The 16165-nt window shown below is 44.0% G+C and overlaps 1 protein-coding gene across 1 annotated transcript in view; it reads left to right on the forward strand.

Moving 5' to 3' along the window:
* LOC124789977 (homeobox protein B-H1) overlaps nt 1–16165 on the forward strand; it is a 467814-nt gene that overhangs the window by 424300 nt on the left and 27349 nt on the right. The window contains exon 3 of the mRNA XM_047257518.1: nt 8917–9045. Within this exon, the coding sequence (XP_047113474.1) occupies nt 8917–9045 (129 nt within the window). The remainder of the gene's footprint in view (nt 1–8916; nt 9046–16165) is intronic.

A 16165-nucleotide genomic window follows, 5' to 3' on the forward strand; every position in this document is an offset into this window, starting at 1 on the left:
GCAAAATTATAGGCCTACATCTCTGACATCTATCTGTTGTAGAATTTTAGAAGATGTTTTTTGCTCGCGTATCATGTCATTTCTGGAAACCCACAATCTACTCTGTAGGAATCAACATGGATTCCGGACACAGCGATCGTGTGAGACCAAACTCGCTTTATTTGTTCATGAGACCCAGAAAATATTAGATACAGGCTCCCAGGTAGATGCCATTTTCCTTGACTTCCGGAAGGCGTTCGATACAGTTCCGCACTGTCGCCTGATAAACAAAGTAAGAGCCTACGGAATATCAGACTAACTGTGTGGCCTGATTGAAGAGTTTTTAGCAAACAGAACACAGCATGTTGTTCTCAATGGAGAGACGTTTACAGACGTTAAAGTAACCTTTGGCGTGCCACAGGGGAGTGTTATGGGACCATTGGTTTTCACAATATATATAAATGACCTAGTAGATAGTGTCGGAAGTTCCATGCGGCTTTTCGCGGATGATACTGTAGTATACAGAGGAGTTGCAGCATTAGAAAATTCCAGCGAAATGCAGGAAGATCTGCAGCGGATAGGCACTTGGTGCAGGGAGTGGCAACTGACCCTTAACATAGACAAATGTAATGTATTGCGAGTACATAGAAAGAAGGATCCTTTTATTGTATGATTATATGATAGCGGAACAAACACTGGCAGCAGTTACTTCTGTAAAACATCTGGGAGTATGCGCACGGATTTGAAGTGGAATGATCATACAAAATTAATTGTTGGTAAGGCGGATGTCAGGTTGAGATTCATTGGGAGAGTCCTTAGAAAATGTAGTCCATCAACAAAAGAGGTGGCTTACAAAACACTTGTTCGACCTATACTTAAGTGTTGATCATCAGTGGGGATCCGTACCAGGTCGGGTTGACAGAGGAGATAGAGAAGATCCAAAGAAAAGCGGCGCGTTTCGTCACAGGGTTATTTGGTAAGTGTGATAGCGTTACAGAGATTTTTAGCAAACTCAAGTGGCAGACTCTGCAAGAGAGGCACTCTGCTTCATGGTGTAGCTGTAGCTGTCCAGGTTTCGAGGGGGTGCGTATCTGGATAAGGTATCGAATATATTGCTTCCCCCTACTTATACCTCCCGAGGAGATCACGAATGTAAAATTAGAGAGATTCGAGCGCACACGGAGGCTTTCCGGCAGTCGTTCTTCCCGCGAACCATACGCGACTGGAACAGGAAAGGGAGGTAATGACAGTGGCACGTAAACTGCCCTCCGCCACACACCGTTTGGTGGCTTGCGGAGTATAAATTTAGATGGCTTGCGGAGTATAAATTTAGATGTAGATGTAGACCCTCGTATAATGCAATATTTGCGTTGTTTATCTTTGCCAATGCTCCGCTTCGTGTGAACACCACTAGCACGGTAGTACTGTTGGGAGTTACTCGTCGACTAAACAGCTCAACTACGCCCCCTTGCCTCACGCTGTGCACATCATTGGATACCTCCAGTTCCGTCCCCTGTTCTGTTGCCATTAGCAGCCAATATTGTTGTTGCATGGTAGAGAATACGTGGGACGTCGAATACCGTAAACATCATCGGCCTCTTGCGACTTCGTCCTCTAGGGGTTATGTATTAGTGTGGAAAAAAAAGGTGTAACACGCACGTTTGCATGGGCTCCCGTGGAAATGGTTAAAATATTTTTTTTTGGGAGGGGGGGAGGGTTGGGAGGGAGAGGAGGGTAATAGCCGCCACGATGCCCCTCTTGCATCTCGGCAGCTGAGCGTGGCGTGAACCCCCGCCCCGTCCCGGCCCTCACCTGCCGCCGGAGCCCGTCGCCGGGCGTGTAGCGGCGTGCGCACCTCTCGTCGCGATTCCTATAAATACCGGCGGCGCGGCGGACGGAAGTCTGGCCTGGGTCTGTGGGGAGCGGGGCGGAGCGTGGGCGACGCGCTACAAACACAGCCGACCAGCCCGCGGCGGCTGCTGCTGCTGCCGCTGCGTCTTCCCCGAAACACGGCTCTCCTCAGCGCTGCGCAGCTCGCAGCCGATTAATCACTGCCCCGCATGAGTGACGAGGCTTACGCCAGAGTCCCGCCGTGAAATACTGCTCGACAAACCGCTCTGATGAATGGCCGTTCCACAATCTTGCGTCACCTTTGTAGACTGCTTCCCGGAAAAACAGCAGCGTCTTCCTCACTACTGACACTGACTGGTGCACAGTGAAACCGGCTTCTGTGGTCTACCAAATGTATCGTAAGTCCCCGGCCTATCCTTATTGGTGTTTTGGTCCCCAGTCCAAAGAGTTCTTTCATAAAGCTCTCGGTGTTCTGCACAAGCTTCTTCATCTCCCTTTAATTATAGCAACCCATATACTTGAACCCGCTTACTGCAGCCAATACTTGGTGGCTCTCTACAATATTTAACCTCCTACACCTATCTCTGCGAGGAAAACACCATTCCTCTGATGCCTCAAAATGTGTCGTATCGACCGACCCCTTCCTTTGCATCCTCCCCAATTCTATTCATTACCTTTTAATTAGTTACCCGATCTTATCTTCAGCATTCTTCTGTGTCACCACATTTCAAAATCATCTGTTCTATTCTTGTCCAAACTGTTTATCGCCCATGTTTCACTTCTTCAAAATCTAGAAAATTACATCCAGAAGTACTGCATAACGAAACTTCCTGGTAGATCAAAATTGTGTGCCGGACCGAGACTCGAACTCGGGACCAGGAAAGCTTCTGTAAAGTTTGGAAGGTAGGAGACAAGGTACTGGCAGAAGTAAAACTGTAAGTACGGGGCGTGAGTCGTGCTTAGGTAGCTCAGATGGTAGAGCACTTGCCCGCGAAAGGCGAAGGTCCCGAGTCGTAGTCTCGGTCCGGCACACAGTTTTGATCTGCCAGGAAGTTTCATATCAGCGCACACTCCGCTGCAGAGTGAAAATCTCATTCTAGTACTGCATAACATTTACATTTACAGTAATTGAAACAATTTTCTCTTTCCTACAAAATGTTTGTGCAATCGTGCATTTTATATCGTCTCTACATCGGCCAGAATGTGCTATTTTTCTGCCCAAATGGCGAAACTCATCTACTGCATTCAGTGTGTAATTTCCTACATCTACACCTATATGATTACTCTGCAACAGCCGGCCGCTGTGGTCGGGCGGTTCTAGGCGCTTCAGTCTGGAACCGCGCGCCTGCTACGGTCGCAGGTTCGAATCCTGTTTCGGGCATGGGTGTGTGTCATGTCCTTAGGTTAGTTAGGTTTAAGTAGTTCTAAGTTTAGGGGACTGATGACCTTAGATGTTAGGTCCCATAGTGCTTAGAGCCATTTTTTTGTACTCTGCAACAACTCTCAAGTTTTCCCTCTGCCATTCCACTGCCGAAGAGCACGTGGAAAAAGAACACTTAACGCTTTACATGCGACCTCTGATTTCTCCTATTTTCTTATGATGATCATTTATCTCTACGTACGTGAGTGCCAACGAAATATTTTCCCATTCGGACGACAAAGTTGGTTACTGAAATTTCGTGGGGATATCCCTTCGCAATGAAAAACGCCTTTGTTTTAATGATTGCCATCCCAATTCAGGTATATCTGTGGCCGTCTGTCTCCTACTACGCGATTATACAAAATGTACTGCCCTTCTCTGAACTTTTTCGGCGTCCTCCGTTAATCCTATCTGATGCGGACCCCACACTGCTCGGTAATCCTCCAGAACAGGACGGACACTATTCATCCCGTTCGAATGATGTTCCTGCGCCTTTACCGTCCCTGACAGAATTACAATGTCATTTTTTCCCTGCACGTTAATCCCTTTTCCAAAATTCTCCTTGGTATCCTTTATTGCTTGCTCAGTGTGCAGGATGAGTAACATCAGCGACACGTTATAACCCTACCTCACACTTTTCTAAAATACTACCCGTCTTTCACATCCTTTGAATTTTGCCGTCTAGTTTGTGTACAAATTGTAGATAACCGTTCCCTCAATATTTTAGTTATCCGTGCTACCTCTGGAATTACAAATAATGTATTCCAGTTTAGGCAACGGCCTTGCCGCAGTGGAAACAGCGGTTCCCGTGAGGTCACCGAAGTTAAGCGCTGTCAGGCGTGGCCGGCACTTGGATGGGTGACCATCCAGCCGCCATGCGCTGTTGCCATTTTTCGGGGTGCACTCAGCCTCGTGATGCCAATTGAGGAGCTACTCAACCGAATAGTAGCGGATCCGGTCAAAGAAAACCATCATAACGACCGGGAGAGTGGTGTGCTGACCACACGCCTCTCCTATCCGCATTCTCACCTGAGGTCTGATGGGCGGGCCACTTGTGACCTGAAGACGGAGTGCTTTATTCCAGTTTACATTGCCGCAGGCTTTGTCTAAACCGACAAACGCTATAATTTCTGTTTCTCTTTCTTCAGTCTATCTTCTAAGTTAAGTCGTACAATCAGTATTGCCTCGTGCGTTTCTAATTTTTGAATTTGATTGGTCTTGTGATGCCTCCTAAATTGCACCGAAAGTGATTGAATAGTCTTCCAGAAGCAAATTCTCGAGTCTTGCATTGGTGAATTGCCACATTTCCATCACAGTAACTTCCGTTATACGTATATGTCGACTTCTCGTTGTAGGAAGATGTATTCCTCCTTCATGAATAAGGAACTTTCCAGCAGCGACATTTGTTAAAAATTTTCTAGTTCTGAAACTTGCTTCACCCTTTGTTTCAGCTGGTAATTGCATTAGGGATTCGCAGCGAATTGGTTAGCGTATCTCTATGTATGGATTTATACGGCCATATTCCCTGAGCTGTAAGTCCTGTAAGTCTGACAGACACTTCCTCACAGCCTAGCCGCAGTAGCTTCGTGCCAGTATAACAAATAATGTCAGCACCATCTTCAAGCTCTATGGAACATAGACTTCATTCCCTGATCTGCCTCGAATCATTCGGCTCGCCTCACTGAGGCCGGCCGCGGTGACCGAGCGGTTCTAGGCGACTGTTACGGTCGCAGGTTCGAATCCTGCCTCGGGCATGGATGTGTGTGATGTCCTTAGGTTAGTTACGTTTAAGTAGTTTTAGTTCTTGGGGACTGATGACCTCAGATGTTAAATCCCATAGTGCTCAGAGCCATTTTTTTCGCCTCACTGAACGTATTCGGAATGCTATATAACTGTTCCTATTCGCTGTAGACGCTGCAGAAAAAATAACTGAATATACCGTGCGACATCAGTCGAATACTATGTTACCAAATGTAATGTTCCACTGCAGTAGTATCTAAAACACTCGAGGATCTGCAGCATAATCAGATATTATTTTGCTGCTGGGCGACACCTTTTATTTCGTAATTGAAGGAAATATTGTTGCTGCTTAAATAATAAATCCAGTAAAACTATTTCCAACCAAAAGAGTATGTATCAGCGCCCATATGCATTACTCCACTCCATCTCTCTAAGCAGTATCTCTCCATCATATCACTGTGTACAGGGGAGTAGCATCCTATTTTAAGACCCACAACTTACTAACAGACTAGCAGTTCCCATTAAGAACGTGTCGCCGCGCGGGATTAGCCGTGCGGTCTAGGGCGCTGCGGTCGTGGACTGTGCGGCTGATCCCGGCGGCGGCTCGAGTCCTCCCTCGTGCATGGGTGTGTGTGTGTTTGTCCTTAGGATTATTTAGGTTAAGTAGTGTGTAAGCTTAGGGACTGATGACCTTAGCAGTTAAGTTCCATAAGATTTCACACACATTTGAACATTTTGAAGAAAGAGTCATCGGTTGATAAAGGTGTTCCATATTGCTTAACCAATAAAAATATTATGAGGAATAAAATTGCGGCCATTGGAAATTGTTTTCGACGTAGCAAAAATGGCTAAATAAAACGTAGCGCTGTGTAATTAGGGAAAAATTATTTAAAGCTTTTTCTCCTCTTCTCTGTGACCTTTTTTATTTGAGTCATCAGTCTTCTGACTGGTTTGATGCGTACTGTAATGAATACTTTTCCCGTGCCAAGCTTTTCGTCTTAGGGTAGCAATTCCACCCTACGTCGCCAATTATTTGCTGGATGTATTCAATTTCCTGTCTTCTTCTGCAGTGTTTACCCTCTACAGCTCCCTCTAGTACCATGGAAGTTACTCGCTCATGTCTTAACAGATGTCCTGTCATCCTGTCGCTTCCTCTTGTTAGCGTTTTCCATATATTCATTTCCTCATCGATTCTCCGGAAATCTTCCTCATTCCTCATCTTATTACTCTACCTAATTTTCAACGTTTTTCTGTAGCATCTCAAATGCTTCGATTCTCTTCTCCCACAGTCCATGTCTTACTACCGTACAATTCTGTGCTCCAGACATACATTCTCACAAATTTCTTTCTAAAATTACCACTGGACTTCTCTTGGCCAGGAATGCCATCTTTGCCTGTGCTAGTCTGCTTTTTATGTCCTCCTTGCTTCGTCCGCCATGGGTAATTTTGTTTACAAGATAACAGAATTCCTTTACTTCGTCTACTTCGAGATCACCAATTTTGATGTTAAGTGTCTCGCTATTCCCATTTCTATTACACCTCATTATCTTACTCTTTTTCTGGTTTACACCCATTACACCCAGTCCATATTCTTGATATCTTCGGAATGGTGTTGTTGATGTTTTTACGAAGGTCTGATACATTGCCAGTCTCATACATTTCACACACCAACGTGAGTAGTCGATCTGCTGCCGCTACCCCCGATGATTTTAGAAATTCCGGTGAAAAGTTATCTATCCCTCCGCTTTATTTGACCTTATTTCTAGAAGGCTCCTTTAAATCATAGTACTTGATCTCATATCTCTTCCCTGTCAACTGCTGCTTCTTCTGTTATTAAGTCATTCACGTGATTCACTATCGGTTTCGCTCGTCAGACGAGAGTGTGATCATTTAGTCATTGCCTGGCGCACGCTAGGAGTTGAAAATACCGTTCGGCACAATAATAAAAACATGAAGTCTAAGTTAACACAATGAGAAGACTTTTTACGCAAGTCTGCTGTGTTGGAGGGGTTGTGGGGACGGTAGACACAGGTAAATATTCTGTCTGGCCCACTTAATGCGGTGACAATGTGACGTACTTCTTGCACTCCACAGATTTAGGGTCTCGTGCGAAACTGTGGGTGTTTCGGACCTCTGGACACCACCTTAATGTTGCACAGTGCTCCAGAACCGATATGGCGTTTCACGATTTCCATTGCAGGCTTCTAGCGGTTGCAGGGCGGACGTAGTAGATAAACTTCTGGTAAAGAACCTACATCCGGAAATGAACCGTATGGATGTAACATAAGTTTGAAGAGGGGATCCCTTTCAAATCTCACGCTTCACAGCGGAGACAGTGAGCTGGGTGCTCTACAAGAGCTTCCCTACGTGGCGACCCTACTGTTCATTGTGCAAGGTGTGTCTGCTGAGGGCATCCGGAAACGTTCTCGATAAATGTATTGGGTAGCTCTACCGTCACGTACCGTACTGTGAAGTGGGAACTTTAAAACTGACCCGATCTCCACATTTTCTATCCATACGGTATATTACTAGTCATGGGTTCCTTATCAAAACTTTATCTACTAAGTCCCCTCTACAACCTTTGAAGTCTGTAATAGGAATTATGAAACACCATGTAATTCTTGAAGATGAACGCTAAAAGTCGAAACGCAGCGCCAACGAACATATTTGACTAATAGCATATCAGCTCTGTAGATGATGATACAATATTACTGTATTCTTCTCTTAAGATATTTTGCAAAACAAATAAATTTCAAACCTGAACACTCTTTTGGTAAATTAATGGCTAATCTACTGCTTTAAATTATTTGCAGAGTGACACATCATAAACACAAAACCAAAACTGCGTAATTCACTTGTCTCATTCAGGGGATGATTATCGATCCAGGGAACTTGGTGTATGACTGAAGATGCAAATAAAAAAAAATCTGTTTCCAATCCGTATGACCTTCATTACAACAGTTCATCATAGCACTGATTCTGAGTGATACGGAGAGATATTACGCTTGATTCAAACAAAATTTCTGAGCTTGACAAACACATACTGAGTCATTATAACATAATACTTATCCAACTGTTACAGGTGCGTCAGCTATTTATAAAATTTTTAATAATACAAAAGCATATATCATCGTTAACGTGTCGAAATACAACGATGATTATTAATTTAGGAATTCCTAAATCACAGCTGTATGTAAATATCGAAAAATATCTAATGAGTTACATAGCGGTTTGTAAATTTTCAAATACAAGTTTTATACTGATAATGTGTGTAAAAATCAATTCCAAAATTAGTACTAACATTTTTACTAGGATTTTATTATTCTTATTTTCGCATATACCTGAATTACTTTTCAAATAAATTTTTTGTCATCCTAAGAGCTTATTCAAAAATTATTAAAACAATGCGTATCTTTTATTAATGAGACGTAAAATGTCATAAGAACAAATTAGCACACATGAAATATAAGACATGGAGAAGAAATTTAACTATCGCACTGAAATCAAAACTTTTCTGATGGCAAATAAATGTAAGTACGAAATAATACATTCGGTATCGGGTTGTTTACTAATCTGGCGTCTTAATCTTCAGTCACAATGCTATACCGGCAATTGCATCACACTGGATACTAAAAGCGTCACCTCGAAGCAACGTTTAGACAAGCTTCCCATTCGTCATCTTCATGTAACGCCTGATTTTGTCGGAAGATGAGTAGGGTACCTGTCGAAACGTTTCTTCAAGACGACATCGTCATTCGGCTAGTAAATCGACATGGCTTAACCAGTGAACTTTGCCGAGGACGCATGCTTTTATCATGTACAAGTAACTTTATCGGATATCGGAACTGCAGCAGTGTTAACAGTTTTTAGGTTTGTCAGAAGTCCTGGCTGGTTGTGACGCACGGTGTGTGGTGTGTGTGTTGCAGACATGGAGGAGCTGTCGGCGCAGCTGAGCCTCATGTCGCCCGCAGTGGCCGCCGCCGCTGCCGCCGCCGCCTCCGAGCCTGCGGGCGGCTCGGCCGCTCCGGAATGCTCGTATCTCGAGCAGCTGCTTGGTGAGTACTCCGCTTGTGTCTTCCCTTCCTACAGCCATGCCATGCAGACAGCATCTTGAGCACTGAAACATTCTCTTCGTCCGTACTCGTAGATATAGTAGCGTCGCCCAGAGTCCCAGCCCAGATGTGTATTTATTACCATCTTGTATTACCCCATCTCCTCGTTCCCCCTCTCTCTGTCATTCTCGTGCTTCTCCCACTCTCTGCCCATCTTCTGCATCCCCCCTCTCTCCGTCTATCCCTTCCACCCCCTCTCTATTTCCAACTCCTCCATCCTCACTCTCTATTGATTCCCTCGTCCCCCCTCTCTGTCCGTCTCCTCCTTCCCCTCGCCCTTTTCATCTCTGCCCCCTTCTCTCAGTCCGTCTCCTCTACCGTCCTCTCTGTCCATCTCCTCTTTCCTTCCGCTTTCCATCTCCTCCTCTCCCACTACCTGTGTGTATCTCCTTCTTCCCTTTCTCTGTCTATCAATCTCCTTCTCCCCACTCCCTTTTCTCTCACATTATCACCCCCATCCCAGTAGAAGGCTGGTGGTTCTTACCCCCACAGTATTTCTTTCCAGACCCCACCACCTCTTAAATTTTCAATAAAAATCGCCAGCACTGGCGACCGAAGACTTTCGGCATAAGAAGCCATCCCCATTGGTGTGCCGACATTTGCCACGCCGGACATTTGCCACGATTTTACCTGCTACGGAGGGTTGGGTCCCTTGTCTCCCCCTGCTCCTCCTCCCCATCGCTTACTGAGCCTTTCCGCTGGTTTACTTAACATAGAACCAGAATATCTTTGGATTTTCCGCCACATGTCTAGAGAGAGTTTCGTTGTGGAAACTATTAAATGCATCTCGCATTGAAATCCGCACCAAATTTTGAGCCTCAGTAAAACTTCGCCAATCTTGGAGATTTTGCCTTTTTCGGTGCTCCTGCAGCAGCTTTCTGTCGTGTTTTGTGTACAATGGGGATCAGTTCCGTCTCTTATTAATTTATTTGGTATTAATCTCTCGAGTGCTGTTGATACTACTTCTTCGAACTTAAGCCACATATGGTCTTCACTTACATAGTTTGGAAGGACTGGAGACCGTCTATCAGAAAGATGTCAACCGAATTTTTAGTTGCTTTTATAGATAGATATATTTCGCGTTTAGTTTTGGTGAATTTCTATGTTGCGGAAGTGAGCCTCGCTACGACTGTGTGTTCACTAATCCCTGTATCCGTCGTGATGCTCAGGATTATTTGTGGCTAAGAAGTCAAGTGTGTTTTCGTAACCATTTACAATGTGAATGACCTCGTGAACTAATTCTTCAAATAATTTTAAAAAAAGCGTTTAGAACAATTATGGAAGTTTTTTTCTATCTACAGTAGGGTCTGAAAATGAATTTTTGTCAACGTACGGAAGGTAGATTGAAGTCACTGCCAACTAGAATTGTATGAGTAGGGTACCTATTTGTGATGAGACTCAAGTTTTCTTTGAACCGTTCAGCAACTGTTTCATCTGAGACCGGGGGTCGGTAAAAGGAGCCAGTTATTAATTTATTCCGGTTGTCGCATATAACTTCTGCCCATACTAAGTCACAGGAACTATCTGCTTCAATATCGCTTGTGAGCTGGAACACACATTACATTATTTTTCCTTAAGTTGTGCCTCTTGTTTCTGTTGTAGTGCAGATCATTACAATTACGACGTTTCCCTCCAAAACTTAGGATGCGTTCTCTGTGACCCTGTAAATACCAGAGCTAAACAATGTAGAACAACAACGTACGTTACAAGTATAGCATTCTGTATTACTTCATTTCCTTATTTCTAACATTTTTAAATTGTACGTCGACTTTAGATGAAATGTCAATCATAGATGTTCTTATCTCCATTTAGTGAAGGTATTTTCAGTCATGTTTTGAACATTGTCCCGCTACACTTTATTAACTAATATTTCGCCGTAAGGGATATCGCATTTTAGAGAGTAAATTAATATGGAGTATGTTATTCTTCTTTTCAAACATTCACATACCCATTTATTCTTTCCTTGTTGTCTTTTGGGCATGCAGTTGTAGTAATTAAAGTAGGCACAAATTCAGTGATCAAAAAGAAATAATTAGCTTACATTTGCATTCTCTTTACATCGTTCCTTTCTTGCTGCCCCCATGGCGATGGACTGTTTCTATCGCAATCAGTGAGCGTGAAAGGAAGCTACCGTACATACAGAGGAATCTATATTTATACTTGGCAAACTAATTACATACTGACATAATCGTCGGTATTGCTTTCGTTTCCCAAAAGTTATAAATATTTCGATTTCGGAAAAGAAGCTCTGTGGTGGCCAAGATGCCGAAGAAGAAGGTCCCTTACGTACTAGTTGTATCGAGTAAAATGTGGAGATGGCGGTTTGAAAGCGGACAGAAGTAGTACGAGAATGGGCGTCCCTTACCTGAGGGATCGCTGCTCAAGCTACCTGGCGAAGGGGCAAGTGTGGCAAATGTCCGGCGTGGCAAATGTCCGGCGTGACAAATGTCCAGCATTCCCCCCACTCAGCCAACGGCCTTGTCAAAAGAGGGTTGAGGAACGGATAGAGATTCAGGGCACTCTGTTGCCCTTGAGATGGGAAACTGCCTCTAAAGGGGGAAGAATCAGCAATGATAAACGAAATGAGGATGCAGAAGGCAATGGAAACCACTGCTTCAGAGACACATAATGTGTATCCACCGGACATGTGACCTGTAACTGAAAAAAGTATAATGATGATCTCTCCATTGGCAAAAGATTCCAGGCAAGTCTCCCATTCCGATCTTCGGGAAGGGACTGCCAAAGGGGAAACGACTATGAAAAAAAGACTGAGTAACCAACGAAGGGATAACGTTCTACGGGCCGGGGCATGGATTGTCAGAAGTTTTAACGTGGCAGGGAAGCTATAAAACCTGAAAAGGGAAATGGCAAGGCTCAATGTACACAACTAGCCATTAAAATTGCTACACCACGAAGATGACGTGCTACAGACGCGAAATTTAACCGACAGGAAGACGATGCTGTGATATGCATATGATAAGCTTTTCATAGTATTCACACAAGGTTGACGCCGGTGGCGACCCCTACAACGTGCTGACATGAGGAAAGTTCCAACTGATTTGTCATACACAAACAGCAGTTAACCGGCGTTGCCTGGTGAAACGTTGTTGTGATACCTCGTGTAAGGAGAAGAAATGCGTACAATCACGTTTCCGACTTTGATAATGGTCGGATCGTAGCCTATCGGGATTGCGGTTTATCGTATCGCGACATTGCTGCTGGCGTTGGTCTAGATCCAATGATTGTTAGCAGAATATGGAATCGGTGGGTTCAGGAGGGTAATACGGAACGCCGTGCACGATCCCAGCGGCCTCGTATCACTAGCAGTCGTGATGACAGGCATCTTACCCGCATGGCTGTAACGGATCGTGCAGCCACGTCTCGATCCCTGAGTCAACAGATGGGGACGTTTGCAAGACAACAACCATCTGCACGAACAGTTCGACGACGTTTGCAGCAGCATGGAATATCAGCTCGGAGACCATGGCTATGGTTACCCTTGACGCTGCATCACAGACAGGAGCGCCTGTTATGGTGTACTCAACGACGAGCCTGGGTGCACGAATGGCAAAACGTCATTTTTTCGGATGAATCCAGGTTCTGTTTACAGCATCATGATGGTCGCATCCGTGTTTGGCGACAACGTGGTGAACGCACATTGGAAGCGTATATTCGTCATCGCCGTACTGGCGTATCACCCAGCGTGATGGTATGGGGTGCCATTGGTTACACGTCTCGGTCACCTCTTGTTCGCACTGACGGCACTTTGAACAGTGGACGTTACATTTAAGATGTGTTACGACCCGTGTCTCTACCCTCCATTCGATCCCCGCGAAACCCTACATTTCAGCAGGATAATGCACGACCGCATGTTGCAGGTCCTGTACGGGCCTTTGTGGATACAGAAAATGTTCGACTGCTGCCCTGGCCAGCACATTCTTCAGATCTCTCACCAATTGAAAACATCTGGTCAATGGTGGCCGAGCAACTGGCTCGTCACAGTACGCCAGTCACTACTATTGATGAACTGTGGTATCGTGTTGAAGCTGCATGGGCAGCTGTACCTGTACACGCCATCCAAGCTCTGTTTGACTCAATGCCCAGGCGTATCAAGGCCGTTATTATGGCCAGAGGTGGTGGTTCTGGGTACTGATTTCTCAGGATCTATGCACCCAAGTTGCGTGAAAATGTAATCACATGTCAGTTCTAGTATACTATATTTGTCCAATGAATACCCGTTTATCATGTGCATTTCTTCTTGGTGTAGCAATTTTAATGGCCAGTAGTGTAGATGTAGTGGGAACCAGTGAAGTGAAATGGAAAGAACGCAAGGGTTTCTGGTCAGACGAGTGTGGGGTAATAACAACAACAGCAGACAATGGTATAATGGGAGTAGGATTCCGTATGAATAGAAAGGTAGGACGAGAGTGAGTTACTGTGAAAAAATCATTGACGGGGTTGTTCTCATCAGAATTGACAGCAGACCAACCCGACAAAATAGTGCGGGTATACATACTGACGACGCAAGAAGAGATATAGGAAGTACGTGAGGATACTGAACTGGTAATTCGGTACGTAAAGGAAGATGAAAATCTAATAGCTATGTGGGATTGCAATGCAGTTGTAGGAGAGGGAGTAGAAGACAGGGCTACGGGAGAATATGGGCTTGGTAATAGATACGAGAGGGGAGAAAGACTAATTAAGTTCTGCAATAAATATCAGTGGTAACAGCGAATACTCTGTTCAAGAATCACAAGAGGCAGAGGTAGATTTGGAAAAATGCCTGGAGATGCGAGAAGTTTTCAATTAGATTACATCATAGTCAGGCGGAGGTTCCGAAATTAGGTATCGGATTGTAAGGCATATCTAGGAGCAGATAAAGACTCGGATCACAATTTAGTAGTGATGAATAGTAGGCTGAAGTTTAAGAGACTAGTTGGGCAGAATCAGTGCGCAAAGAAGTGGATACGAATGTACTACGCAATGGAAAGATATGCTTGAAGTTGTCTAATGTTGTAGACGCTGCGATAGCGGTAGGCAGTATAGTCGAAGAGGAATGGACCTCTCTAAAGAGAGCAGTCACAGAAGCTGAAAAGAAAACCGTAGGTACAAGGAAGGTAACTGCGAAGAAATCATGGATAATACATGAAGTACACCAGCTTATAGACGAAAGAAGGATGTACAAAAATGTTTAGGCAAATTCAGGAACACAGAAATATAAGCCAAAGAGGAGCGAAATAAATAGGAATTGCATGAAAGCTAAGGCAAAATGGCTGCATGAAAAATGTGAAGAAATCGAAAAAAAAATTAGTGTCGAAAGGACGGATCCAACATATAGAAAAGTGAAAACAACGTTAGTTGAACTTAAGAGAAAGGGAGGTAATGTTAAGAATTCAATCGAAATTCCACTGTTAAAATGCAGAGGACAGAGCAGATAGCTGGAAAGAGTACACTTCGAGGGGGAATACTAGTCTGATGACGTGACAGAAGAAGAAACAGGAGTCGACAGGAAAGAGATACCCAGTACTAGAATCTGAATATAAAAACTTAAGATCAAATAAGGCAAAAGGGAGAGATAACATTACATCGGAATTTCCAAAATCATTGAGTGAAGTAGCAACAAAACGACTACTCACGTTGATACGTAGAATGTTTGAGACTGGTGGTATACCATCAGACTTTCTGAAAAGCATCGTCCACACAATTCCGAAAAGTGCAAGATCTGAGAAGTGCGAAAATTATCGCACAATAAGCTTAACAGCTCATGCATCCAAGTTCCTGTCAAAATTAGTATCCAGAAGAATGGAACAGAAAATTGAGGAATTGTTAGATGGCGATCATTTTGGCTTTACGAAAGGTAAAGGCACCAGAGAGGCGGTTCTGACATTGCAATTGATAAGGGAAGCAAGACTGAAGAAAAATGAAGACACGTTCATAGGATCTGTCGACCTGGAGAAAGCGTTCGACAATGTAAAATGGTGCAAGACGATCTAAATTCTGAGAAAAATAGGAGTAAGCTATAGGGAAACGTGGGTAATATACAATATGTACAAGAGCCAAGAGGGAACAATAAGACTACAAGACCGAGAACGAACTGCTTGGATTAGAAAACGTATAAGAGGGATGTAGTCTTTCAGCTCTAATGTTCAGTCTATACATCGAAGAAGCAAAGAGGAAAATAAAAGAAAGGCTTAAGAATGGGATTAAAATTCAGGGTGAAAGGATATCATTGATAAAATTCCCTGACGACATCACTACCCTCGGTGAAAGTGAAGAAGAACTGCAGGGTGTGTTGAATGGAACGAACAGAATATGGATTGGGAGTAAGTCGAAGAAGAACAAAGTAATGAGAAGTAGCAGAAATGAGAACAGCGAGAAACTTAACGCTACAATTGTGATCACGAAGTAGGCGAAGTTACCTAAGCAACAGAATAACGTATGACGGACAGAGCAAGGAGTACTTCAAAAGCAGACTAGCACTGCAGAAAAAGGCATTCACAGCCAAGAGAATTATGCTAGTATCAAACAAAGGTCTTAATTTGGGGAAGAAGTTTCTGAGAATGCACGTTTCGAGCACAGAATCGAATCGTAGTGGGACATGGATGGTGGGAAAACCAGAACGAAAGAGGTTCGAAACCTCTGAGATGTGGTGTTACAGAAGAGTGTTGAAAATTACGTGGAGTAATAAGGTAAGGAATGAGGTGGTTCTCTACAGAATCGGCGAGGAAAGCAACATATGGAAAACACTGACAGATGAAGGGACAGAATGATAGGACATCTGTTAAGGCATCAGGGGATAACTTCCATGGTACTAGAGGGTGCTGTTGAGGAAGACAGAGATTTGAATCCATCCAGCAAATAATTGAAGACGTAGGGTACAATTGCTGTTCTGAGATGAAAAAATGGTATCACAGGAGAGAAATTCGTGGCGATCCGCATGAAACAAGTCGGAAGAGAGATGAATAAAAAAAAAAGTGTACCAAATTTGGCTGAAATCGTTCCAGGGGTTTAGGATAAGCTATTCACCTATTGCAACGTCCGTGTAGACGCAGATGTCAAAAAT

This window comes from Schistocerca piceifrons, chromosome 3, assembly GCF_021461385.2.
Source record: "Schistocerca piceifrons isolate TAMUIC-IGC-003096 chromosome 3, iqSchPice1.1, whole genome shotgun sequence".
Lineage (NCBI taxonomy): Eukaryota > Metazoa > Arthropoda > Insecta > Orthoptera > Acrididae > Schistocerca > Schistocerca piceifrons.